Consider the following 27561-nt stretch of genomic DNA (forward strand, 5'->3'; position numbering starts at 1 on the left):
TATATCTTGGTGACATCTATGACATCAGCATAGAACAGTACCCCATACACCGTTGTGCATAGTCTGATACTTTTTTTTTTTTTTTCAGACAGCGGGGCTACTATGCCCCGATGCCCGGTTTAACATGGATAAGACTGCTCAATAGCGCTGTGGAGTCACACGGCGCCCCTCCCTCTTTTAGGAACTGACGTCGGGGCCATGTGACCCCAACGTCATATGCACATTGCCCCGGCAACCAGACGCACCTCTCTCCCCGCCTCACCCCGTGCCCATACTACATGGGCTACGTGTAAGCAATAGGCTTCACGTCACGGGGAGGAGAAAAGGAATTTTTTTTTTTTTTTTTTTTTTTTGGAGGAGGTCCAAGCGTCTGCTACCTAGACAACAGGGAAGCTTCTGGACGCTTCCCCTCAATACATTGTACAAAGGTGCTTCCTCTAAACAGTGACAGCAGCCAATTGAAGTTGCACCCCCTCCACTGCACCACCAATGAATGTGAGACTCTACCTAGAATAGGGCTACGCCCATCACTTAGCCACGCCCACACCCCATATATTAGGACGCCAGGGATGGCCACAGGCAGCATTCCACAACTGGCTTTGTTACAGAGAGGTACTCCAGGACCAGAGCTCCCTGCCACTTGGAACAATACACCTGACACAATCAATTTAAGGTATTTGATCTCTTTTACTCTATGATGGCCCTGGGGAACCTTATTTCCCCTACGAATCACTATTATTTCCATTCTTTGACCTTTTTGATGTTCAATTTCTTAGCATTTCCCTTATACCTTCATGTTTTTCAGTTGTTTAATTATCACGACTGCCAAATACTGGTTTCTTCACAATATACCAGGCCATCCCGTAGAGGATATTTGAGCAGCATTGACAATCACGTGTTAGGACCCCTGCCAGCACTGGGAAAGCGATTTTTCACAGTTAAATGCAAATGTAAGTCGCATATAATACTTTTCGGTTGTAATGCGATTTCTGTAGTCGCAAATGTAAGTCGCATATAATACTTTTCTGTTGTAATGCGATTTCTGTAGATATAGGTAACAAACAAATATTTAAGTATATACCAATAATCATGCTGTTACTTAAAATTTTAGAATGTGATGCAGTCCCTCCCTGAGGAAGACTTTATCCTTACAATAAGTTGAAACGCGTTGGAAATCTGCTATCAGGACGCCATCACACCTATCGGGGGTGGTACTTGTAACTAGCAGTAGGATGCATCATATGTTTCCATATATCTGATGTTTTTATAATTATTCTTAACTAGATCAATGTGTATGTTCATGTATATCCTATTCGTTTTTGTATCAATAAACTTCTTTTTAACTATAATTCAACACTGCCAATTTCTGCATTGCCCTTAAAATCCCATTTTGAGGTACACATCTAGTTCTAAAAACTCTTACCCTTCTGGCCAGGACAGTGCCTAACTAGCCATTTCAACCTGCTTATACGCAGGTAAAGAAAAACACTCCCCAAGGTATACTAAAGTATTTGAAGATGAATGGAGGAAGAAATCCCCTTTTAAACAGTTTTGCTGGCAGCAAACCGGATCTAGCAGGGACCAACAGTAAACACAAGGAAGGCCAAAGGCCTCTTACCGTTCAGATACCCTTTGGATGTGGTCAGCTTACTTGGTATAGGGAGCCTTAAAGTGGTTGTAACCCTAAAAAAAAAATACTGTTCCTTTAAAGCATGACAGTGCTTGTGCAGTTTAATTTGTCCCTTTCTATGTTGCAATATACCTGGTTGATACTGCCGGTTCTTGTGTCCCCCTGTGTGTGCTGACCACGGTAATCATGGCTGCTGAGCCATGATACCGTGGTCAGTTTACACGCCTCCCTCATCCAGTTGTGTGTTCTGAGTCTCTCCCTCCCTCCCTCCCTCCCTGCCTGTCAGTGTGAGAACCAATCCCCTCCCTGCCCCTATTCCGCTGCAATATGTAGCAAAAATACTTGTATCCCCCTCTGGTTTATACAGTCAAACTACAGTGTGTGTGTTTTTTTTTTTTTTTTTAAAGGATAATGCTAAATACCCTTTTTCACACTGCCGTTGTGCTGTCACGTAACCTCTCTCTCCTGGCTGGCTGACAGAGGGGAATCTCTCTTCCCTTCCCGCTGCACTCCTTAGATTGGTTAAGGAGAGAGGAGGGGGATCACATGACTGCACAGCGGCGGTGTGAGAAAAGTTATTTAGCATTGTCATTTAAAATAAAAAACACACAAAGTAGTTCATGACTGAATGAACCAGAGGGGATACCAGCAAATTCACAATGTGACTTTACAAATACTTTAAGTGCGGCCGTAGACATCCCAAAAGGGCTGCACATTGTATTAATTTAATGCAATGCTAGAAAATGCATATCAGAAATCAGAGACTGCAGACATGCAACAGTATATGGTCAGAGACTATGAGCTTTCTACAAAAGATGCTCAGAGATGGCTTACATGCTGTAGGAGCTGTAGCTGGACACTACAAACAGGAGTTGTGGACTGGGGACATGCTTTAGGAGGCGGTCATGGGCTGGAGACACATTACATGAGACTGCTAGAGATCACTGCTATTACAGGGCAATAGAAAAACACATATGGTATTCAGGGGCCCCTAGGGCTGCAAAAAAGTGCCAAAACACATCAGGTTGGCCACTAGGAGTGTAAAGAGTAGTTCTAGGAGGAATATAAAAGGCAAGGCACTATACCAATACTGTATTGTGATGTGTGTGCACTCTAAAAGCATTCACTAGTTTTAGCAAGATTTATGGCTACCATTTTGATTAACATTCTATGTGTTTTGTTGTTGTTTAGGAGAAAAGGGAAGTCAGGGGACTGCAGGAAAATCTGGTCCTCCAGGTCAAAAAGGTTTGTAAAAGTCATCAATCTTTCTATATCCTCTGCCTGTAGCTTGACTTCTGCACACTGTGCAACACAGATAGTTTCTGCTTCAGCTGTTTCCAATATTTCCCAATTTCCATCATCTGGAATGAACTTTGCTAGAATTTTCAAAATGTGAACATTAATAAAAAAATGTATTGGTCTTTTTACCCAAGATTAGAAAGAAGGGAATTGGGGGGAGCAGGGGTTCAAGGGGGGGGGGTAGATAAGGGAATGCAGAAAGTGGGGGGGGGAGTGCTTCTGGAAACACTGAGAAGAGGATTGAGGGGGGTTCAAGTGGGGGGGGGGGGGGGTAGATAAAGGAATGGTGCGCAAGGAAGAGGAAAGGGGGGTTGTGGGGATAGGGGTGGAGGAAAAACAAAACTGGGTCGAGGGAGGGAAACCTCCCTTGTGGTTTGTCCCTAAATAGCCCACCTCTAAACTCCTAATCTATTGCTGCAGGGGATCTATTTTACTGCTTTTCTTGATATCATTACTAAATGCCATACAAATTACCTCAAAATGATAATTGGTTCTATATTGTCTAAAAGGGACAGTACTGGGAGGTGGGTAGGGGGCGGAGAAAAGGGGTGACTCGGAAAGGGGGAGTTCCTGCACCTATTGGCTGAGAAAAAAAGCCCTGTTCAGGAGTATGCGGTGTGCAGAGTTCAGGAGTATGCAGTGTGCAGAGTTCAGGAGTATGCAGTGTACAGTGCGCAGAGCTCAGGGGTGTGCTGTGCAGAGTTCAGGGCCCTATCTCCCCTTGCAAGAACATTGTTCTCCCTCTCATATTCTGGAGATCTGTCCCTGCTCTTAGTGTGTGAAGGGATCTGTTAGATCTGGGAGTCTCTGAGAGCAAAGTTGTCCTTTGCAAACACAGAAGGCTTCAGTGTTGACAAGTGACAGCGGGGAGGGGGAGAGCCAGAGGTGGCGGGAATGGAGTTCTGGCTGCAAAACTGCATGTGAGGGCCACATTACAAGGCCCTGGGGGGCCGGATTTGGCCTGCGGTTCTTGTGTTTGACATGTGTTGCAGATGATCCAGCTCTATCCGTACACATGTATAGTATTATTTATTATTATTATTATTATTATTATGCATTGGCTGTTTGAAGTTGTAGAATACCCAGGGTGAAGATGCAATTTGTTGATCAGAATGTATGCAGGTGTCCAGACAGAGCTTCGACTTTTTTGGTGGAGGGGCTACTTTAGGACAAAAAGGGTTTGATGGAGCAACAAGGTGTAGGCTGGAACTCGCGAAACCTGATTCTGTCGGAAACCGGCTTAGTTTACTGCTACAACCCTAAACTTGGTTTCACTTTCTTTTACAGAACAGGCCACCTTGACCTTTTACCTGTGTTTTTCTTGGAGCGATCGTGTGCACGAGAGGCAGAACAGGGACATGTGTGTGTAAACACACAAATCCCTGTTCTGTTCTGTGAGGAGCAGGGGCGGACTGACCATTCGGTCACTCGGTCACCGACCGAGGGCCCGACGTCAGGAGGGGCCCCATGAGCTGCTCAGTCAGCAGCGGAAAAAAGCCGCCCGCCGCACCGCACGAAAACCCCGTCCTCCCGGTCGCCGCGGCCAGCCCGCTGCCAGAGCAGACCTCGGCTTAGGATGAGAGAGGCTCTGTCAGCAGGGAGGGGCGGGGCAGGGAGCTCCACTGACGCTCTGACCCTGCCCTGCCCCGCCCCTCCTCATGTAGTCTGAGTCTGTATAGAGCGTCTCTCCTGCACTTCTGAGAGCTCCGCTCTGGACCACAAAAATCCCCGCCCCCTACTGACGAAAGCCCCGCCCCCTACCGACGAAAGCCCTGCCCCCTACCGACGAAAGCCCCGCCCCCGGATCTCTGAGAGCGGGAGGTGAGCCCGACTGGTCAGGTAGGTCCTTCTGCCTACCGTAGATACCCGACCTGTAGACCCCTTTTTTTTTGCTAAAGCATCCCTGGAAATGTTGTTTATCCCCCTGTATAGCTGTGCATTGCTGAAAGTTTGAATTTTAAAACCGGCTACCTGGTCATCTCCTGTAGTCGCATCCCCAGTCTGGTTATTTCCTGTTGTCGCATTCGCAGTCTCTGGTTATCTCCTGTTGTCGCATTCGCAGTCTCTGGTTATCTCCTGTAGTCGCATTTGCAGTCTGGTCATTTCCTGTAATCGCATTCGCAGTCTGGTCATTTCCTGTAGTCGCATTCGCAGTCTATGGTTATCTCCTGTAGTCGCATTCGCAGTCTCTGGTTATTTCCTGTAGTTGCATTCGCAGTCTCTGGTTATTTAATGTAGTCGCATTCGCAGTCTCTGGTTACTTCCTGTAGTTGCATTCGCAATCTGGTTATTTCCTGTAGTTGCATCCCCAGTCTGGTTATTTCCTGTAGTCGCATTCGCAGCCTCTGGTTACTTCCTGTAGTCACATTCGCAGTCTGGTTATTTCCTGTAGTCGCATTTGCAGTCTGGTTATTTCCTGTAGTTGCATTCGCAAGTCTCTGGTTATCTCCTGTAGTCGCATCCCCAGTCTCTGGTCATCTCCTGTAGTCCCATCCCCAGTCTCTGGTTATTTCCTGTAGTCGCATTCGCAGTCTGGTCATCTCCTGTAGTCGCATCCCCAGTCTCTGGTCATCTCCTGTAGTCACATCCCCAGTCTCTGGTTATCTCCTGTAGTCGCATTCGCAGTCTGGTTATTTCCTGTAGTCGCATCCCCAGTCTCTGGTTATTTCCTGTAGTCGCATCCCCAGTCTCTGGTTATTTCCTGTAGTCGCATTCGCAGTCTGGTTATTTCCTGTAGTCGCATTCGCAGTCTGGTTATTTCCTGTAGTCGCATTCGCAGCCTCTGGTTATTTCCTGTTGTCGCATTCGCAGTCTGGTTATCTCCTGTAGTCGCATTCCCAGTCTGGTTATCTCCTGTAGTCGCATCCCTAGTCTCTGGTTATCTCCTGTAGTCGCATTTGCAGTCTGGTTATTTCCTGTAGTCGCATTCGCAGTCTGGTTATTTCCTGTAGTTGCATTCGCAGTCTCTGGTTATTTCCTGTAGTTGCATCCCCAGTCTCTGGTTATTTCCTGTCGTCGCATTCGCAGTCTCTGGTTATTTCCTGTAGTCGCATCCCCAGTCTGGTTATTTCCTGTAGTCGCATTCACAGCCTCTGGTTATTTCCTGTAGTCGCATTCATAGTCTGGTTATTTCCTGTAGTTGCATTCGCAGTCTGATTATTTCCTGTAGTCGCATCCCCAGTCTGGTTATCTCCTGTAGTCGCATTCGTAGTCTGGTTATTTCCTGTAGTTGCATTCGCAGTCTCTGGTCATCTCCTGTAGTCGCATCCCCAGTCTCTGGTTATCTCCTGTAGTCGCATTCGCAGTCTGGTTATTTCCTGTAGTTGCATTCGCAGTCTCTGGTTATTTCCTGTAGTTGCATTCGCAGTCTCTGGTCATCTCCTGTAGTCGCATTCGCAGTCTCTGGTTATTTCCTGTAGTCGCATCCCCAGTCTCTGGTCATCTCCTGTAGTCGCATTCGCAGTCTCTGGTTATTTCCTGTAGTCGCATTCGCAGTCTGGTTATTTCCTGTAGTCGCATTCGCAGCCTCTGGTTATTTCCTGTAGTCGCATTCGCAGTCTGGTTATTTTCTGTAGTCGCATTCGCAGTCTGGTTATTTTCTGTAGTCGCATTCGCAGTCTGGTTATCTCCTGTAGTCGCATCCCCAGTCTCTGGTCATCTCCTGTAGTCGCATTCGCAGTCTCTGGTTATTTCCTGTAGTCGCATCCCCAGTCTCTGGTCATCTCCTGTAGTCGCATTCGCAGTCTCTGGTTATTTCCTGTAGTCGCATTCGCAGTCTGGTTATTTCCTGTAGTTGCATTCGCAGTCTCTGGTTATTTCCTGTAGTTGCATCCCCAGTCTCTGGTTATTTCCTGTAGTCGCATTCGCAGTCTCTGGTTATTTCCTGTAGTCGCATCCCCAGTCTGGTTATCTCCTGTAGTCGCATTCGCAGTCTCTGGTTATTTCCTGTAGTCGCATCCCCAGTCTGGTTATTTCCTGTAGTTGCATTCGCAGTCTCTGGTTATCTCCTGTTGTCGCATTCGCAGTCTCTGGTTATCTCCTGTAGTCATTTATGATATCTATGGCTATGCATATTTATTGAATCCATATTGAGCACTATATTTGATTGGCTGTTTTCTTCTGCTTAGGCCTGGCAAACACGCACAATCGCACATGATGATGACTTCATCATCATGTGCGTGATTGTGATTGTGCGTGTGTGCCAAGCAGAAGCAGCCAATCAAATATAGTGCTCAATATGGATTAAATAAATATTGGGAAGATTGTTCCTTCCATTGGTGATCAGTGGGAAGAATGTTCCTTACATTGGATGTCAGTGAGAAGAATGTTTCTATACATTGGTGGTCAGTGAGAAGAATGTTCCTTACATTGGTGGTCAGTGGGAAGAATGTTCCTTACATTGTTGGTCAGTGGGAAGAATGTTCCTTACATTGGTGGTCAGTGGGAAGAATGTTCCTTACATTGGTGGTCAGTGAGAAGAATGTTCCTTACATTGGTGGTCAGTGGGAAGAATGTTCCTTACATTGGTGGTCAGTGGGAAGAACGTTCCTTACATTGGTGATCAGTGAGAAGAATGTTCCTTACATTGGTGGTCTGTGAGAAGAATGTTTCTATACATTGGATGTCAGTGAGAAGAATGTTTCTATACATTGGATGTCAGTGAGAAGAATGTTCCTTACATTGGTGATCAGTGGGAAGAATGCTCCTTACATTGGTGGTCAGTGGGAAGAATGCTCCTTACATTGGTGATCAGTGGGAAGAATGCTCCTTACATTGGTGGTCAGTGAGAAGAATGTTCCTTACATTGGTGGTCAGTGAGAAGAATGCTCCTTATATTGGTGATCAGTGAGAAGAATGTTCCTTACATTGGTGATCAGTGAAAATGATATAAAGTTAATAAAAATAATTTAAAAAAAATGTAAAGCACCCCCATGATCCCCACACATGCTCTATATGAAAAGCTTTATGTAGGATGAGCACATGTATGTAAACGTGTCTATAGACGCAAATGCTGGACACGGGAGCCCACCTGCAAGGTAACCCCACCCCGGGAGAGCGCTTCTCCTAGGGAGTTATCTGATGTGGGGAGGAGCCGCGAGAGCCACCCCCAGATGTCGAGGTTCGGGGCCATTCTGTGCAAAACGAGCTGCACAGTGGAGGCAAGTATGATATGTTTTTTTTTTTTTTTGTTTTTTGTTTTTTTTTTTAATAACAAAGAGCCTTTACAATCACTTTAATTTTGGAAAGGTACCATTGTTGCACTTTCTTTAATGTAATTCTGTGACGAGCGCATGTAGTGTGGGCAGTGCAAAATGTAGGTGGGGATTTGTGTGGGTGTGGCATTGAATGTGGGTGGGAACACATGAGCGGGGACAGGGGGCCCCAGGATCTCCTATTGCCCGGGGGCCCCATGAGTTGTCAGTCCGCCCCTGGTGAGGAGTGACAGATCGTGAGTTCCTAATAGCTAGTAACCACGATCTGTCATTTCCTCTAGGTCAGTCTCCTCCCCCCACAGTTAGAAACACCCAGGGAACAAAGTTAACCCCTTGATCACCCCCTATTGTTAACCCCTTTCCTGCCAGTGACATTTTTACAGTAGTCAGTGCATTTTTATAGCACTGATCGCTGTATAAATGCCAAGGGTCTCAAAAATGTGTCAAAAGTGTCCGATCTGTTCGCCATAATGTCGCAGTCACGATAAAAATCGCAGATCACCGCCATTACTAGTAAAAAAAAATAATAAAAATGCTATAAATCTATCCCCTATTTTGTAGACACTATAACTTTTGCGCGAACCAATCAATATACACTTATTGCGATTTTTATTACCAAAAATATGTAGAAGAATACATATCAGCCTAAACTGAGAAGAAATGCGTATATTTATTATAGCAAAAAAGTACAAAATATTGTATTTTTTTCAAAATTGACACTCTTTTTTTGTTTATAGCAAAAAAAAATAAAAACCGCAGAGGTGATCAAATACCAGCAAAAGAAAGCTTTATTTGTGGGAAAAAAAGGATGTCAATTTTGTTTGGGTGCAGCGCTGCACGACCGCGCAATTGTCAGTTAAACTGGTTATTCAGCAGCCATATCTTCCGGGGGTGAAGTGGTTTATGTAAAAAAAAAAAAAAAAATACTATAGAAATACTAAAAATGAAATAAAACCTTTACATTTAAAATGACATACTGCATACTATTACTTGCAAATACACTAGAAAAAATGTGCTGTTTAAATTATGAAATGGGGATGAAGGAGTCCTTTAAAATATTTAGTGGTGCAAATAATTTTTTGGTATTAATATGGCAATTCACTGGTAAAGTGTACAACACTTAATTCAAAGTGAAGTGCACTACAGGGTAGCAAAACAGCATATGTATTAATGCAGGTAGTTTTACACATAGAGCACCTACTGAGTGCTTATGAAATATACAACACAGTGTACAGTGCCAAGTGTAATATAAAATGTCCAGCCCTCAGTGTGCAGAGCAGGGTGGTGTGGTGTATATAATAGATAGTACAGAGTGGGTGGGTGTGGTGTGTGTGTGTGTGTGTGTGTGTGTGTGTGTGTGTATATATATATATATATATATATATATATATATATATGAGTGGGTGGTTGGGTATGGTGACTATAATACAGTATACAGCACAGAATAGTAGTGGATGTGACAAATAGTGGATGTGGCATAAAAACTTACAACACAGCCTACTGTAGACATCACCAAGTTATCTGGATGATGACCACCATTCATAAATTTTACAGTTGACAAAAGTAATCCAAAATTTGATGGGAAATTGCCTGCACCTTAACTGGCATGCCAGTTTAACACACCTGCTCCCCATTCACACCTGAGACCTTGTAACACTAACGATTCATATGACACAGAAGAGGGAAAATGGCTATTTGGGCCCAATTTGGACATTTTCACTTAGTGTACTCACTTTTGTTGCCAGCGGTTTAGACATTAATGGCTGTGTGTTGAGTTATTTTGAGGGGACAGCAAATTTACACTGTTATACAAGCTGTACACTCACTACTTTACATTGTAGCAAAGTATCATTTCTTCAGTGTTGTCACATGAAAAGATAGAATAAAATTATTTTTAAAAATGTGAGGGGTGTACTCACTTTTGTGAGATACTGTAAGTCATTGTAGACTTTTAAGCCACGCCCAATATGTAGCGCAATTTAAGCCATGCTCAAATTTCAAGCTGGGGGGTGGGGGGGTTGCAGAGCGCCACCTCCCTGAAATGAGTTTTTGCAGGTTGGGATGTCTGCATTGCTGACCTGTTAATTTTTACATTAAAATAACTGGCTTTATTTTGTATTTCTTCTGGCAGGAGAGAGAGGAGACTCAGGTTTAACTGAATCTTTGTATGGTAAGTTTAAACCTTATAAAGAGAATGTGTATTTCTTGTACATAGTGGTGGGCAGACACTTTAATACCGTGGAACCTTGGATTACCAGCATAATCCGTTCCAGGAGAATGCTTGTAATCCAAAGCACTCGCATATCAAAGCGAGTTTCCCCATAGAAGTCAATGGAAACGAAGATAATTAGTAACGCACTGACTTCTATTGCATGCAATACCGCATGTGGCCAGAGGTGGGGGGGGGGGGGCGCCGGAGAGCCTTGGAAATACTCGGGGACAGCACAGCTGAACTCGGAAAGGCTCGGAAACACCTGGGAACTGAGTATTTCTGAGTGTTTCCGAGTATTTCCGAGTGATTCAGAGTATTTCCGAACGGCTTCGAACCCTTCCGAGTGTCACCGGCGCCCCCGCACCTCTGGCCAAATGCAGTACTGCACACCCCATTAGCTTGAATTCTGCTTGTTTTGCAAGACAACACTTGGAAACGAGTCAGAATTTAAAAAAATAAAAGTTGCTCGTCTTTCAAAATGTTAGTTAACCGCGTTGCTCTTTAACCAAGGTTCCACTGTGCCAGTATTTTACATATTATGGTTCTTCCTCCAATTTCCCACCACTGCGGGAATAATACCTGCCCAAACATATAACTTTGGGTAGCATGGTGGTTAAAAAGGTTGGCACATTAACCTTGTGTATGCTGGGGAGCTGCGTTTGATTTCCAGCAAGGCGTTTATATATTTAGTTTATATATTTGATAATAGCAACAATAATAAAATGTAATCTTTGAGCTATTCAATGATTCAGCGTTCTCTGTACAGCTCTGTAAGGTATTATTATTATTATACAGGATTTATATAGTGCCAACAGTTTGCGCAGCGCTTAATAAAATGAAGGCAGTTACATTACAATTTGGTGCAAGAGGAATCAGAGAGCCCTGCTCACTAGAGCTTACAATCTAGGAAAGATATGCTGTGTTCCATAAATGAGTAAATGTTTCAGATTTCTCATTCAATTTCAAGTTTCAGTGAGTCCCAATGGAAATTTCCATCTCTTTTTTAGGATATTTTGTTATGATGATTAGTACAATATATACAAATATTCTTGTTTTTAATGTCTCAGAACTGAAAAACTGCAAGGAACTTCTGCAGCAGGGTACAACGCTAAGTGATTGGTACACCATATACCCAGATGGTCAGAAGCCCATGAAAGTGTTGTGTGATATGCATACTGATGGAGGAGGCTGGATTGTAAGTGATCAAAAGCTGGAGCATCAATGCAGCTACGGTGGGGAAAAAAAAAAACACACAGGATACAAGTCTTAAAGGGAATGGGTAGCTCTATTCTGGTGATTTGCGACCAGAGCCCAGTGAATTCTTCCAAAATCATCCATGTCCTAAAGGTGGAGAAGAAGTTTATACTCGCACAAGTATGGGAATGCAAAATGTGTATTAAAATGCTAGAAGGCACTGGATGGGGCTGGGTGTCATTGTGGGGGGGGGGGAGAGGGTTGCTGTGGAGTGGGTTAGGGGACTCTCTAGCTGACTAGGTGGCCTTGTATGGGATAAGGTTTCTAGAAGGGTCTGGGGAGAACTGTGGAAGGTTGGGGGGCACTTTGGAACACTGTTGAAAGTTGAATACACTATAGAGGCCTAAAGACTCTGCAACCAGCAGGGGGGGCACTGTGGAAGGCTGGGCAGCACTGTGGGGGGTTACTGGCACAATGAATGTCTGAAGGCTCTGCAGCAGGCTAGAGGGCATTTTGGGAGCCTGGAAAGCACTGTGGGAGGTTGAAGGGGGACACACTGGGACACTATGGGTGGTTGGGAGGCACTATGAGAGCTAGAGGGCACTGTGGAAGGGGTGCAGCTAGCAGGAGACCCACAGGAGGGGAGGCCGCAGTGTGGCAGTGGGCCACAGCCCGGTGGTTTAGAATAACTGGTCTATTTAAACTCAAGCAGGTGTAACAGAAAAAAAACATTGTGAAATATACAGTATATGACTAGAGACAGGCAATCTGCAGGTTTTTCCCATCTAGGCTTGAGCATTAGGCAGTAGGAGTGGCACCCGGTATCGTTGCTCAATTAAGCCCTGTCATTACTTCTACAAGTATTACTGTAAGTCAAATGGAGCACACTCTGTCTTTAGTGTATATTCATAGTTTGTTGCACATTCATGTTAGTGCTTTTGGGGCAATGTCTTACCTGCAGACACATGCATTGACACATTCACACAGCAAATTTTTTATACATAGCTGTTAGGCCTGTGCTTAAGACCATCATTTTCATATTGGCAGGAGTCAGAACCACCTGCTGAGCGCTCCTCTCCAACCACAGTATAAATGAGGCCTTCCAGAGAATAATGAAATTCTCTAAGCACAGAAGACTTTAATTGGTGGTCAAAGGGCAAAAATGACCTCCAAAGTAACAAATCAGACGTAAGATTACTGTAGTCAGATAACTAAAATATTCATCTGACATGGTGATGGGGTATTGTATTTTTCAGTTTGCCTTTAAAAAAAAAAGGCAGTATGAGGGACATAGGCTCAGCCATCTTGCTGTATTCTAATAGCTTTCTGTGTGTAGGTTTTCCAGAGACGCTATGACGGGTCTGTTGATTTTTTCCGTGATTGGAATTCCTACAAGAATGGTTTCGGAAGTCGACTGTCTGAGTTCTGGCTTGGCAATGATAACCTTCATATGCTGACATCATCAGGTAATAAGACACATGAGCACCTTCACCTCCTCCCAATCCCATCACTAGAGATGTTTAGGAATGGTGGCACAGGTTACCTCTATGAAATAAATGCTGAGATGGAGAATATTCACTCTTGCATATAAATGTGCCTGGAAAAGCTGATATATTATATCAAGCCAACATCTCCTACCCTTTCTCTACCCTACCTAAAGGAGTGAAAACTGAATTCTGACTACACACGTTTTATCTAGAATACTTTCCTCCAAATATAAATAACCCTCTTTTAAACTTGACATCTTTATAGGTAGTAGGAGTATGAGGCATCTCCAGAATGAAGTGGTGACCACAAATCTGATATTTGAACTCCCAAAGTTAAAAGTTTGGTGAAATGTGTTAAAAACTGTGCAGTTTGGTCTGATTTGGAAATAGGACTGTATAGCTGACCATAAACAGTTAGATTTCTTTCATTCAGTGTGTGGGCTGAACAAAAAAAAAATAGAACAGGTTCCTGATTTTATGCTAAACAGCACTGATAGACGAATCCCATTGCTGACAGCTGCCACCAATAGGATGCAGCCAGAGTTAAGCTGAAAAGTTTCCAGCAGGCCCCTTTTACAAAGTTAATTGAACAATCGACTTGTTGAAGTGTGGGGCTGGCAGGGCCACCCACTGTGGTGGAGATTTGGGCTCTGAAGGTGATGGACCTTATTATTAATGTTACTTGCAGTGACTTTTCAGTGACTATAGTTTGAGAACCCTAGTTTGGAATCAACAGAGACATCTTGCCCTGCTGTGGAATATTATCTGGAGTGGCTATCTGACCATTTGATAGTACAGTGTCACTTCAAAGGAGGTGGGAGGTGTGAAGGGAACAGGAATAACCTGGTCAGGATATGGTAGCTGGTAAGAGAGCCCCCCACCCCCATTGACTCAATGTAGCAGTTTTGGCATATGGAAGGAAGGGGGGGTTTACAAGTGTATATATTGCAGCACAGATCACTGCCCATTCTCTTGTGCTGACGGTCTAGATGAAGGATGGTTACGTAAGACTTCTCTATAAAATGTATCTCTATTATCTTCTGTCTCTTTTCTTTCCTGTAACCTTTTCTATCGTAGGATTTGGCCTTAATACCTTATTAATCTCTTGATAGCATGGGTATGACCAGTATGGCAATATTTATTATCATTGGTAACATTGTTGTTTTTAAGGTTGTATCATTTATGTTATAGTTGCTAATCTCATATTACCACAAGTTTCTTTTCTGTACAATAGTAAGTTTAAATAAATTAGATTGTTACCCTTTTCGAACAGATATCATTCGTTCTTAATTTCATGGGTTGATTCATATATAGATAAAAGGTTTTAATCACTTATGTATCATTAAATAAGTGAGGTATGTATAAAGGTAGCCATGTCAGAATCGACTTGTTGAAGTGTGGGGCTGGCAGGGCCACCCACTGATGAAGTTTTAGTCAGTTCTTCAGGAACTGAGCAACAGGGCCAGCTTAGGTCTGGAGGACTGGGAACTTTTTTTCTGAGGGGCAGCACAACCATCTGCTCTTTTAATGGTAGGAACAGATTTCTATGGGCTATAGAGAATGTGCCATAGTACCACAGTGATTATTGAACACGGTAAAGGCAGGTGATCCTAAAAGGACATAGTTTAAAAGCTTTTGAATTCTCCAATGACCAGCGATCAATTGCAGCTCTGCATTTGATTAACTCACCTCTTTAGGCTCCAAATTATGTTAGTGCTGGAAGATTTCCCTCTGCCAGACAACATGATTACAGGACTCAATGAAGAGCGGGCAGTTGTAAAATGGCAAACGTGCCACAGAATATAGGTCCTGTGGGTATTAGTGTCTGAAAGGGGACGTATTTCAACTCTGGACCACCAGTCCAGTCTATTCTATTAACAATGTCCCAGGGGAAAAAGTCCCTTAGTCCAGTCCATGGCTTTACTTTTTGTTGACCAGCTGAGGGTTGGTGCTTGTCAAAATACTGGATAGTAGTAAGAGAAATCTCTTTACAGGCACATGGGAAATTCGTTTTGATCTACAAAGCTTTGACAACATAAAGCATTTTGCCAAGTATGCAACTTTCCAAGTTCTGGGAGAGGCGGAGAGGTATAAATTGGTAATTGGAGCCTTCACTGAGGGCAACGCAGGTAAGAGATTGCTAACCCACTGTACCCAGTCTACATCAGTCTGAATTTGTCCCATGTCCTCTAAAGCATTAAGCATTAGGAATGGTGAATACACAGACTACTGATTGAGAACTTCCGTCTCCTATAACCACTGCCATTCCATCACTGCATATAAACATCTACATAGGTTTTAGGTAGAAGGAATTAATTACAGAGTCTGGAGGGGTTAGGGGATTTGATGGTCCTTTAAGGGTTGAGGTTTTTGGAGGGGGCTGGGGTCTCTCCTGGAGCCTGGAGGCTTTGCATAGGCACTGTGGGAGACTGGAGGACACAGAGGGCTAGGAGGCACTGTGGAAGGTTGGGTGGCACTGTGGGAGGTTTGGGGGGGGGGGCCTGGGGGCACTGTGGGGGTTTGAGGAGCACTAAAGGCAATTATGGGAGGTATGGGCTGGAAAACAATGTAATAAGCTAGGAGACCAGCAGGAGGCAGAGAGAGGATGCAGTAATTGATCATGGCCTGTTGATTAAGAGCAGCTCTTTTATAGTATAACAAATACAAACTAAATTATAGCTTAGTGAACTGATTACAGAGTCTGGAGAGGGTTAGGGACTCGGCAGAAGACTTGGTGGCCCTGTAGGGGTTGAAGTTTTTGGAAGGGCTGTGGTGTCCCCCAGAGGAACTTTGTGAAAGACTGGGGGCCACTGAGGTACACTGTTGGTAGTTGGAAGCACTGTGAGGAGCTGAAGGCTCTGCAGCAGGCTAGGGGGCATTGTGGAAGGCTGCGTAGCACTGTGGGAGATTGGGGAGAGCACTGTGGGGGTGAGGTCTCTTAGGGGGGCCGGGAACATTGGGGGTTTTAGGGACACTGCAGGCATTTAAAGTGTTACTAAACCCAGGAACCTGCATGCACTATATCTGGTCTCCCACAGTACACAGAACATGGAAATGCAATAGTTTTCGTAAATAAAAACTGCTAAATAAATATTCTCATCAGCAATATATAGCAGTCTTGTGACTTCGATCAGTGCCTGGTTAAAGCTTGTAGGAGGAGTTTTCATTCTGCTCTGACTGTCCTATGAGGCTGCATAACCCCTGACCCTCTGTCTAGACAGTGCTGATTGGCCCTGTGCTGATCACATGCACTCTCCCAAGAAATGAGAAAACTCTCTAGCAATACACACCAAACTGAGCATGTGCAGCGTGTCCCCTAATGCTCTGTTCTATCAGAAGATGGATTGGGGACAGTGGAAGAAGGGGAGGATCAGAGAGACCGGATCAAACAGCATTTTTACACAGTGAGGAGGATTAACCCCTTAGGTTCCACAGTGATTATAACAAGCATGCTTTACTGCATATACAGACTGATTTTACTGTTGTGGGTTTAGTAACACTTTAAGGAGGCACTGTGGTAGGTTAGGGGTTCATCAGCTGGCTTGAGGCCCCGGTGGATAGAGACTTGGGTCCAAAGCTGGCCATGTAGTTGAGAACTAGTATAAAAGATACAAACTAATACAGCTTAGCGATTTGAATTTGCTGGATCTGTATTAGCTGTTCTGGCAGTCTTCTAGAGAGGGTCTGAGGCAGCATTTAAACTTTTCCCAACAAATGGACCCCAAAAACGCAGGATCAGAAAATGTGGTCATAATGTTCATGGTAAAGAAGATGTATAGGATTGGGTTATTGTTCCCAAAGCAAGGCTGCATAGAATACAGCATGCAGTCCCCATTATAAATGAACACAACTTTGTTTTTTAAACATCTTTAATGTAAGCAAATCTATTTTCAGGTGATTCTTTCAGTGGTCATGGTAATAAGCAATTCTCCACCAAGGATAATGACATCACTAATACCAAATGTTGCAGTCTGTATAAAGGAGGGTGGTGGTACGGTGAATGCCACAGTGCAAACCTGAATGGGCTCTACCTGATGGGACAACATGACTCCTATGCCGACGGTGTTAACTGGTCTTCTGGAAAAGGCTTGCATTATTCCTACAAGATGTCTGAAATGAAGATTAGACCAGTCAAATAACACATACAAGCTTATCTAGTTCTGTAAAGATTTATAAGCACATACTGTTTATTTCACTTGCCTTCAGTTAAAACATAGGTGGCCATTGCTGACCTTCTGAAAATCCTAGCGGTCCCTAACTTCAGTATTCCTCATTCTTTGACCAGGAACAAGCATGCAGACAAAGAAAGTCAGAACATCTACTCTACATTCTCATTTTGAGTGACACACAGACCACTGAAGATATAGAATCTTGATAACCACAGAACCTTTATTGTATTATGGTAATGATGAGGAGCGTTGGGCCACCTGGTATCCTGTGTGGTACCTGGAAGTTGGTAGGCAATGCTTTATTCTAGGGGACCCTTTTGGATGGTCCCTGTGGAATCATGGAAAGAGATTGGAGAATTAAAGGACCACTCCACTTGGAGAAGTCCAAAATATATATATATATATTTTTTTTTTGCTGCATTCCACAGGGTGGGTTATATTTCCTAGAGGACCAAACAGATCAGTGTAGGATACATTAACCCATCTTCTATGGATGTCAATGTTCATGAAAATTAAAGGAATGTTAACAAAACTAAGACCTACTGACTATATTTACATTTTGTGGCACTGAAATTGTTTAATATGCACCTAGACGTAGGAATATAATTATAATAATAATTACTGGGCAAGATTGTATCTATACCCATGTCATACAATAGCCTTTCTCAATCTTTTTAACCCTTAAAATAACTTTCTGGGTTGAGGGAACCCCTGTTAATTACTACTATAGCTACAGCTCGTGGTACATTAGTGTGCTGGTCATTCGGAAGAATGCTCCTTACATTTATGGTCATCCCCCCTTTACAGGTACTGTAGCTACAAAGACCATTGCTGACAGTCATTACTCATCTGAGAGGGAGAAGTTTCTCCTTGCTCAAGTAACTGCTAGCAACCTTTGGAGAAACTCTAGGGTTCCATGGAACCCTGTTTGAGAGGCTGTCATACAGTAACATTCACATTATACTGTTACTGTGAAGTCTCTGATCACCTCTTTTCCCTTATAATCCCAGGTCTTCTCTTGTATTGCTCCCATTTCCAGGCATTCACTTCCACAAGCCTTCAGAAATTCAACAGTCTTCCAATACTACAAGCATAACCTCCAAATCCATCTTCTGAGATCCCCAACATCTCTATGCCAAAGTTTAACCATCTCACAAATGATTCCCTCTGCAATACAAGTATTGCTACCAAATCTTTTATTTTAACTCTTTCCAAGTCATAGGCAGGATCAGAGTCAGGAACAGGCAGAGGTCAGCAACAAATGAGCAGCAAGACACAAATTTTCTGGGCAGAATCATGGTTAGTATTAGTAGTTTAAACCAGTGGTCTCCAAACTGCGGCCCAGGGGCTGAATGTAGCCCTTTGCGTGCTTTTATCCAGCCCTTGGGGCATTAATCCCTTCAATGCCAGCAACAGTGGGGCATAGTTACTGCCACAGACACCGAGAATAGGGCACTAGTCCTCTCACTGACACCAATGAGGGAATACTATTCCTCCCATTGATACCAATGATGGGGCACTATTCCTTCCATTGATATCAATGATGGGGCACTATTCCTCCCATTGAAAGGCGCCAAGTCATTGGCAGGATCAGGGGTCAGCAACAAATGAGCAGCAAGACACAGATTTGCTTGCCAGAAGCGTAGTTAATAGTGTAAGCCAGTGGTCTTCAAACTGCGGCCCAGGGACCGAATGTGGCCCATTGATTGCTTTTATGCGGCACCCTTGGGGTAATATTCAGCAACAGTCAGCAACAGTGGGGCATGGTTACTGCCACAGATACCGTAAATGGGGCACTAGTCCTCTCACTGACACCAATTGATACCAATGATGGGGCACTATTCTCTCTCATTGATACCAAAGATGGGTAACTATTCCTCCCATCTATACCAATGATGGGGCACTAGTCTTCCTACTGACACCAATGATGGGGCACTACGGACGACACGCAGGTTAAGGGATCATCTTCACGACCACCTATACGACATAGAGAAAAATCATCCTACTTATGTGGCCAGACATTGGAATCTGGTTCATAATAAAAATCTCTCAAGCCTGGTCATCAGGGGATAAAGAAGGTGGTGATATCTGTGAGGGGAGGTGATAGATTCAGATCACTCTGCAAAAGGGAGGTGTTCTTGATCTTCACCCTGAATACCAGAAAACCGGTTGGGTTAAACTTTGAATGGGATGTATCCCACTATTATGACTAGATGTATTTCGTTTGAGATTGACCAGTTTATATAGAGGAGCTTATTCATTCATTTATATTATTATTATTATATTATGACAGGGCATCTAATCGTTTGTTCTCCCCTCCCCCCCTTTTTTTTCTCCCCTCCTGCCCACTAACTGGGTTTGGGTTGGTCTTATACCCTTGATTTGTGGGTTTGGTTCTACAAGGGATGCCTTTCCCTATTCTTGATTTGTTTGTTTCTTTTTGGTACTTCCTATTCGTACAATTATATATATATATATATACCAATTTTCTGGTTTCGATCTTGTCTGTTTTTATTGGTCGAGGTGTCTATCTATTGATTTACTACGAATTACTATAAGGATATACACTTTGTTTTTGGTTTGGAATTTTTTTATGCAAGGGTTTTGTTGAATACATATTTTTGTTTATATGTTGCAGTAATTTTAGTGCATTTTTATACTTTGTTCACATAATGTGCTTTTAAAGGTTTTTTACTGTTTCATGTATGTCTATATGCATTCTTTCGGGGATTTACATAGAAATGGTTCCTGTTGTCGATTTGTATTGATATTTTTTAATATCTTTTGATATTTTTTCATGGGTTCACTTCTATCGGTGTGACTTCATGGATCATCCCCATGTTTTTCCTTGGCTATGAGTTCTTTTACCACACCTGTTTGCAATTAGGGTAACGTAATTGATCACGTGATTAACATTTTGCAAGTATATATTTGAGATCAATATGTGTGGTCCTACAGCTATGAGTAAGCACTGATGATGGTGTGAAACGGGTCAGTGCTTTTGTACCTGTACCTCTGTTGTCATACATGGAATTGATTGATTTTCTACAATAAAGGCATTTACTTGGAGTGCGGCTGTCCAGACATTTCATTTTCACCAATGATGGGGCACTATTCTTCCTACTGACACCCATAATGGGGCACTATTCCTTCCACTGACACCCATGATGGGACACTATTACAAAAGAGTTGCTTTTATACCACTGTAAGAATGAGATTTTGTAATCAAATTTTATGCATACTGTCAGAAACCACGAATCAGACTGAGACAGAAGTACAGTTAAATCACACTTGTTTAATAATAATAAAAAAAAGGTAAACATAGAGTTCAGGAACCGGAATGGATAGTCAGACAAGCCAAAACGTCAGGGAGCCAGAGAACAGCGTAGTAGAACAGCAAGCAGGATCTGGCGCCAGAAGGAATGTCAGCCAAGCAAATCTTTAACAGGAACACAGGAGAGCGTCTCTAGAGATGTGACCAAGGAGAAGGCAGAGATCATCTGGACTGGACAGCTTAAGTAGGCAGGACTGACGAGCAGAATATCATCAACAGGTAAGTCACTGTGGAGAGATAGGAGCTGGCAATTAGCCGACAGCTGAGCGGCCAGCCCAAAAATGAAGGGCTGAGCCCAGCCCTGACACATACTCAAATTGTTGACTAACCATTTGTCATGAGGGCCATGTACCTGATGTGAGACCGAAGTAGTGGGGAGGCCTCACTTACACCTCGGGTCCTTAAAGCCTCTGGAGATGGAGACAGAGACTTGGTGGACACCAAGTGGCAGGGGTGTGGAGCACCGTGCAAGCCTTAGTCTGAGATCCGAGCCGAGGTCAAGTCCAGTTGGGCAACAAAGCATAAAAGGGTTAATCAGGAGAAAAATGGTCGAGATCCAAGCCGAGGTCGGTTGCAATCTGGCAGCTGAGTACAAAAGCGGCAAAGAAGTAGAATAGTTAGGGTACAAATCCAAGGTCAAATGGCAAGCAGCAATCAAGAGTAGTCAAATAGGTTTCCAGGTCACAACAGGTTCAGACAGATCACACACTAGCACAGGAGCAAGGGCGGACTGAAGATAATCCAGCAATTTGGCAATTACTGGGCTGGGCTTATATAGGGAAGTTTGAGGTCACTTCCTGTGCGCCTCCTGGGCATTTTCCTGCCTTTTTTCCGTCAGGTTGAGGACACTTCCTGTGCGTGTCCTGGGCATTTTCCTGCCCTTTTCCATCAAGTCTTCTGCACAGGTGCAGGTTGGCACCCTGAGGCGTCTTTGGTGCATGCTCAGTTGGCACGGATTTCCTCTTGCGGCAACGCGCCATTGGTGCATGCATAGTATGCCTGGATTCTTACACCATTGTGGTAATGAAAGGAAAGTGTGGATGGCTGCACACCAAACTGAGATCCAAATGCCTTTATTCACATAAAACCATGAAGAACATGAGGAGCACTACATGTACAAGCAAGAGAGACACAGCTTACATGTTTCGCACATGAATTGTGCTTTATCAGATCCATCCGGACTCTCCTTTCATTATTGCTTCAGCTGCGACTGGGTGAGCACCCTGTGAGGAGATCATACTGTTGGAGCCGGCTCACCGGTGAGCAGCGTGGACCTCTTGTTTAACCATTGTAGTAGCTAAAACTATGAACCTGGATGATCTGTGTACATTGCAGGGGTTTTAACTCTGCTCTGAACGTTGCTCTGAAGTATTAGCGGTTTGTTTCTCCAGACTGTAGACTGGCTCTGAACAGCACCGACTCTTTTGTTTTAGCAGCTGGTGCATTTTCCTGTTCTAATGAGGAGACTTGCAATGTCTGCATCCCTTTAGAAGGATGTAACCACTTGACCTCCGGAAGATTTACCCCCCTTCATGACCAGGCTAATTTTTGGCGATGCGGCACTGCGTTATTTTAACTGATAATTGCGCGGTCATGCGACACTGTATCCAAATAAACTTTGTGTCCTTTTTTTCCCCACAAATAAAGCTTTCTTTTGGTGGTATTTGATCACCTCTGTGTTTATTGTTTGCACTATAAACAAAAAAAGGCTGCCAATTTGGAAAAAGAAAAATAGTATTTTTACTTTCTGCTATAAAACATCCAATAATAAAAAAAAATGTGAAAAAAATTACATTTAGTTCAATCTGTATTCTGCTACATATTTTTGGTAAAAAAAATCCCAATAAGCGTATATTGATTGGTTTGCACAAAAGTTCTAGCGTCTACAAACTATGGGATATTCTTATTTATTGTTATTTATTTATTTTTTTTACTAGTAATGGAGACAATCAGTGACTTATAGTGGAACTGCCATATTGCTGCAGACACTGACACTTTTGACACTTTTTGTGGACCAGTGACACTAATACAGTGATCAGTGCTAAAAATATGCACCATCACTGTACTAATGACACTGGCTGGAAAGGGGTTAACATCAGGGGCGATCAAAGGGTTAACCGTGCCTAGCCAGTGTTTTTCTAAACTGTGGGAGGTGATTTTACTAGGGGAAGACATGGATCCTAGTGCCTGCTTTGCAGAGACAAGGGATCCATGCCTTTCCTCCTGGCAGAATGGCGATCTGCCTTGTTTACATAGGCAGGCCGCCATTCTGCCTCTCTGCTTGATCATCCGTGGGTGCTGCCAGACATTGAGTCTGCTGTACCTGCCGCTGGGCTCCCGCTGTGTGTGATCACAGCGGAAGCCAGCCGCCGGCGGTGTGCATGTGTGCCCCCTACCCAGAAGAGCCAGATCACGTATTTTGGGCCCAATTTTGGAGATTTTCACTTAGGGGTGTACTCACTTTTGTTGCCAGCGGTTTAGACATTAATGGCTGTGTGTTGAGTTATTTTGAGGGGACATCAAATTTACACTGTTATACAAGCTGTACACTCACTACTTTACATTGTAGCAAAGTGTCATTTCTTCAGTGTTGTCACATGAAAAGGTATAATAAAATATTGACAAAAATGTGAGGGATGCACTCACTTTTGTGAGATGCTTTATATAGATAAGACAGCTATGAAAGCACATAGGGCTTATATATATATATATATATATATAAATATATATATATATATGAGCAAATTCTGATGAAAAGTGGAGCAATCATCAAGGAGGACCACAGGAACTCTGGGAATGTGGGGGGGGACTCTGTTGACCAGAGACCATTTTCCTCAGAAAGAATACACTAAGGTAAGTGGGGGGGAGGGGGTTACTGATATAGGGGGAAACCTTTATATCAGTGCCCCCTTACATTATTGTATTCACTCTCCCTTACATCACTGACCCCCCCCCCCCCCCCCCCCCAGACTGGCCTGGCAGCGCTGTCACTGACCTCCTCTCAGGTGCACCATGCAGGGCTCAGTCAGTCTGCTCCAGCTTGGTGGCTCTGTTTTCATCCTATAGTCTCCTCTCCACAGTCCACACACGTCTGACTTCTCCCATGACCCCCATCCCGGCAGCGCTCCCACTCTTGACTCCTCTCCAGACTCCCCCCTCAAAGACTGCAGACATGATAAAAGACAAGAGATGGTCAGAGGTTGCGGACATGATACAAGAAATGGTCAGATGCTGTGGAAATTATACAAGAGATGGTCAGAGACTGAGGACATGATACAAGAGATGGTCAGATGCTGTGGAAATTATACAAGAGATGGTCAGACACTGCAGATATACTACAGGAGATGGTTAGAGACTCAGGACATGATACAAGAGATGATCAGACACTGCAGACATGATACAGGAGATGGTCAGTGACTGTGGACATGATACAAAAGATCAATGCATCAATGCAGCCTGACAAGTGCCCATCAAATGCAGCCTACCAGTGTCCACAATATGCAGCCTCATCAGTGCCCATCAAATGCAGCCTCATCAGTGCCCATCAAATGAAGCTTATCAGTGCCCATCAAATGAAGCTTATCAGTGCCCATCAAATGAAGCTTATCAGTGCCCATCAAATGAAGCTGATCAGTGCCCATCAAATGAAGCTGATCAGTGCCCATCAAATGAAGCTGATCAGTGCCCATCCAATGCAGCTTATTAGTGCCCATCCAATGCTGCCCATCAAATGCAGCCTACCATTGCCCATTAATGCAGCCTACCAGTGCCCATCAGTGCAGCCTACCAGTGCCTGGATGGATCACACACAGCGGCAATCTTCTGCTGTGTCACAGAGCTTGGATTTGAATTGCCCACCTGGGCCACTATAACAAAGTCCCGTCTCCTAGACCGGCTCCAATGATATATGTCAAACTGATTCAATTTCCCTGCATTGGATCAGTGTTCCGTCTATCACAGAAGACGGTCTAGAAGGCGGGACTTTGTTACCGTGTCTGCTGAACATTTCAGACCAAAGCCCTATGACACAGTGGGAGATCGCAGAAGTGTGTGATGTAAATAAGGAGAGGAGGAGGAAGGGAGTGGAGGACTCGAGGTACTTGAGCTTCTGCTGTGCACCCGCCCAGGATTGGCCTCGCTGCAACCACAGCTCAAAGCGGCCCCAGGGCAGGCGGCCTACAGGGAAATATCCTGGTAGGCCAGTCCGGCCCTGATTGTCGTGCACCAGGAAGAACCCACTGCACCAGCGTAGGGTCTAACAATGGGTCCAAGAATTTCATTTCGATACCTAATGTTAGTCACGGTGCCATTGTATAGCCTGTAGAGGTCTGTGCGTCCCTCCATATATATCCCTCCCCATACCATCACTGACCCACCACCAAACCGGTCATGTTGAATGCTGTTACAGGCAGCATAAAAGTCTCCATGGCTTCTCAAGACCCTTTCATGTCAGTCACGTGCTCAGGTTGAACCTGCTCTCATCTGTGAAAAGCACCAGGCGCCAGTGGCGGACCTCCTAATTCTAGTGTTCCATGACAAATGCCAGTCGAGCTCCATGGTGCCGGGCAGTGAGCACAGGGCCCACTAGAGAACATCGGGCCCTCAGGTCACCCTCACAAAGTCTGTTTCTGATTGTGTGGTCAGAGAAATTCACATCAGTGGTCTGCTGGAGGTCATTTTGTAGGGCTCTGGCAGTGCTCATCCTGTTCCTCCTTGCACAAAGGAGCAGATACCGGTCCTACTGATGGGTTAAGGACCTTCTGTGGCCCTGTCCAGCTCTCCCAGAGTAACTGCCTGTCTCCTGGAATCTCCTCCATGCTCTTGGGACTGTGCTGAGAGACACAGCAAACCTTCTGGCAATGGCATGTATTGATCTGCCATCCTGGAGGAGTTGGACTTCCTGTGCAACCGCTATAGGGTCCAGGTATTGCCCCATGCTACCAGTAGTGACGCTGACCCTAGCCAAATGCAAAACTAGTGAAAAACAGTCAGAAAAGATGAGTAGAGGTAAACAAATGTAAAACCATTCCTGTTTTGGAGGTCGTCTCATTGCTGCCCATCTAGTGCACCTGTTAATTTAATTAACACCAAAGCAGCTGAAACTGATTAAAGCAGAGTTCCAGCCAAAATATGACTTTTAAGATAAAAATAGCCCTAGAATACTCATGCCTCGTGCAATGTAACAAAGGTATGCTGTAAACTATGCCCAGCTTTCTATCTGTGCAGCATTGTTACTTTCTTTGTGAAGTTTCTGCACAGCGTGGCCATCTCCAGTATGGGCATCTGAAGCCACAGTGTTCTTCCTGGATTCCGTGCATGCTGGCTACCCAGCATGCCCCTGCCGACCTCACACATGTGCAGTGCAGTGCAATTTTGGTCAGCTTGGCATGGCATTTTTTCATGAAAGTGGAGCGTCCCCAAGGCTGGGTTCAGACTAGTGCGAATTGGATGTGGGTTTCACCGCATCCAATTCGCATGACAGGAGAGTGTGCCCGGCTCTCAATAGAGCCGGTTCACACATCTCCGGGGCGGCTGCGAAGCGCACTGCAGAAGGGTCCTGTGCGTTTTTGTCTCCGTTTCAAGCAAAAATTTGCAACCGATTCGCCCCTGAAACAAAGAACAGGGACGCACCAGACCCCCTGCTGCGAGCCGCTCCGCAAATAGTGTGAATCCAGCCTAAAAGTGAACAGATAATCCAAATTCTGGGTGGATGCCAGAACAGGAATAGAGGCCGAGGTCTTCCAATGAAGACACAGATTCTGGTGACAACCTGGTATTCCAAAGCCCTCACTTCCTGTTTTGGCTATGGGACAGGAAGTGGAGAGAAATCTTCCTAATGGGACACAGATGGCAAAAAAAAAAAAAAAAAAAAAATCTTACAGGGGTTATAACCCTCCCTTACTCTACACAAAATGAATAAACAGTACAATATTAATCTCTTTTGTGTTAATATGTGTTGTAAACGAAATAACATTTGCAATGTTAAAATGTAGCTAATAATGTTTGAGTGTGAGTCGGCTCTTTATGGCTTGTTTAGACTTGTCGTTGGGGAGGGTGGAAAATACTGTTGGGCTGCATTTTTACCTCCTCCCTTAGCTCTGGTTCAAACATGTCAAATCGGCATCAATTGCCGTCAATGGCACCATATTAATCGGTGTGATGCCACATCTGTGGCACTGCACCAATTACAAAAAGTAGTTTCTGTGCTACTTTTTGCGATTTCGGGCTGCGAAACCTGCACAGATGTCTCTGAAATCGCGGCCTAAATCGGGACTGACATGCAGGAGTGAAATAGCTGAACTCGGCTTCATTCCCGCAGTTAAGTGTGAACCTGGGCTCCGACCCCTTTCACACTGAGGACGTTTTCAGGCGTTTTAGCGTTTGAAATAGCCTTTAAAAAGTACCTGAAAACTGCCTCCCATTCTGTGCAATGAGTGCTTTAACACTGGGGCAGTGCGCTTGCGGGACGTTAAGAAAAAAGTCCTGCAAGCAGCATCTTTGGGGCGGCTTGGGAGCGCTATAAATAGCGCTCCCAAAACGCCCCTACCCATTGCAACAAATAGGCAGCGCTTCCAAAGCGCCTTAAAAGCTCTGCAAAAACTGGACTTTTTTAAAGACTTTTTTTAAAAATCCACCTCGCTAGCGGCCTTAAAGCGCCGCAAAAGCACAGCAAAAACAACCGGCGCTGTAGTGTGAAAGGGGTCTAAAACTGCAAAGGCAGTGGATGGGGGTGTTCAAATATCTCAACAAAAACTATCCCCCCTGTGGTGTTAAACAGCCAGTAGCAACACCATGTGCAACCCATTTAAGCGAATGGGGCCACCCCCACAATCATGTCCAATGAACGCAGTTGCGGAGCAGTAACGTAGTATTTACGAGGTCAAAATGTGTGGCAAGGAGGCAATATTTCACCCCCTGTCAAACGCCTCTGAAACTTTTTGGAGCTATTAAAAATCTTGCTGCACATCTAAATTTGATCTCGCTGTCATGTTCTTTCCTTGTGTTCCAGGTGCCCCAGTCCAA

At 44.3% G+C, this 27561-nt stretch overlaps 1 protein-coding gene across 2 annotated transcripts in view; it reads left to right on the plus strand.

The window, feature by feature from the left end:
* LOC141108511 (ficolin-1-like) overlaps positions 1-21283 on the plus strand; it is a 39227-nt gene extending 17944 nt beyond the window's left edge. Inside the window, exons 2-7 of one of the 2 annotated variants that reach the window (XM_073600183.1) lie at positions 2822-2875; positions 10274-10312; positions 11422-11549; positions 12885-13014; positions 15030-15164; positions 16930-21283. In XM_073600183.1, coding sequence (XP_073456284.1) covers positions 2822-2875; positions 10274-10312; positions 11422-11549; positions 12885-13014; positions 15030-15164; positions 16930-17174 — 731 coding nt within the window. In that variant the 3' untranslated portion in view covers positions 17175-21283. Of the gene's footprint in view, positions 1-2819; positions 2876-10273; positions 10313-11421; positions 11550-12884; positions 13015-15029; positions 15165-16929 lie in introns of both variants that reach the window. The other variant, XM_073600182.1, reaches the window with a different exon arrangement.
* The last annotated feature ends 6278 nt before the right edge of the window (positions 21284-27561 follow it).

The sequence above is a fragment of the Aquarana catesbeiana genome, linkage group LG09 (genome assembly GCF_042186555.1).
Source record: "Aquarana catesbeiana isolate 2022-GZ linkage group LG09, ASM4218655v1, whole genome shotgun sequence".
NCBI classification, from domain to species: domain Eukaryota; kingdom Metazoa; phylum Chordata; class Amphibia; order Anura; family Ranidae; genus Aquarana; species Aquarana catesbeiana.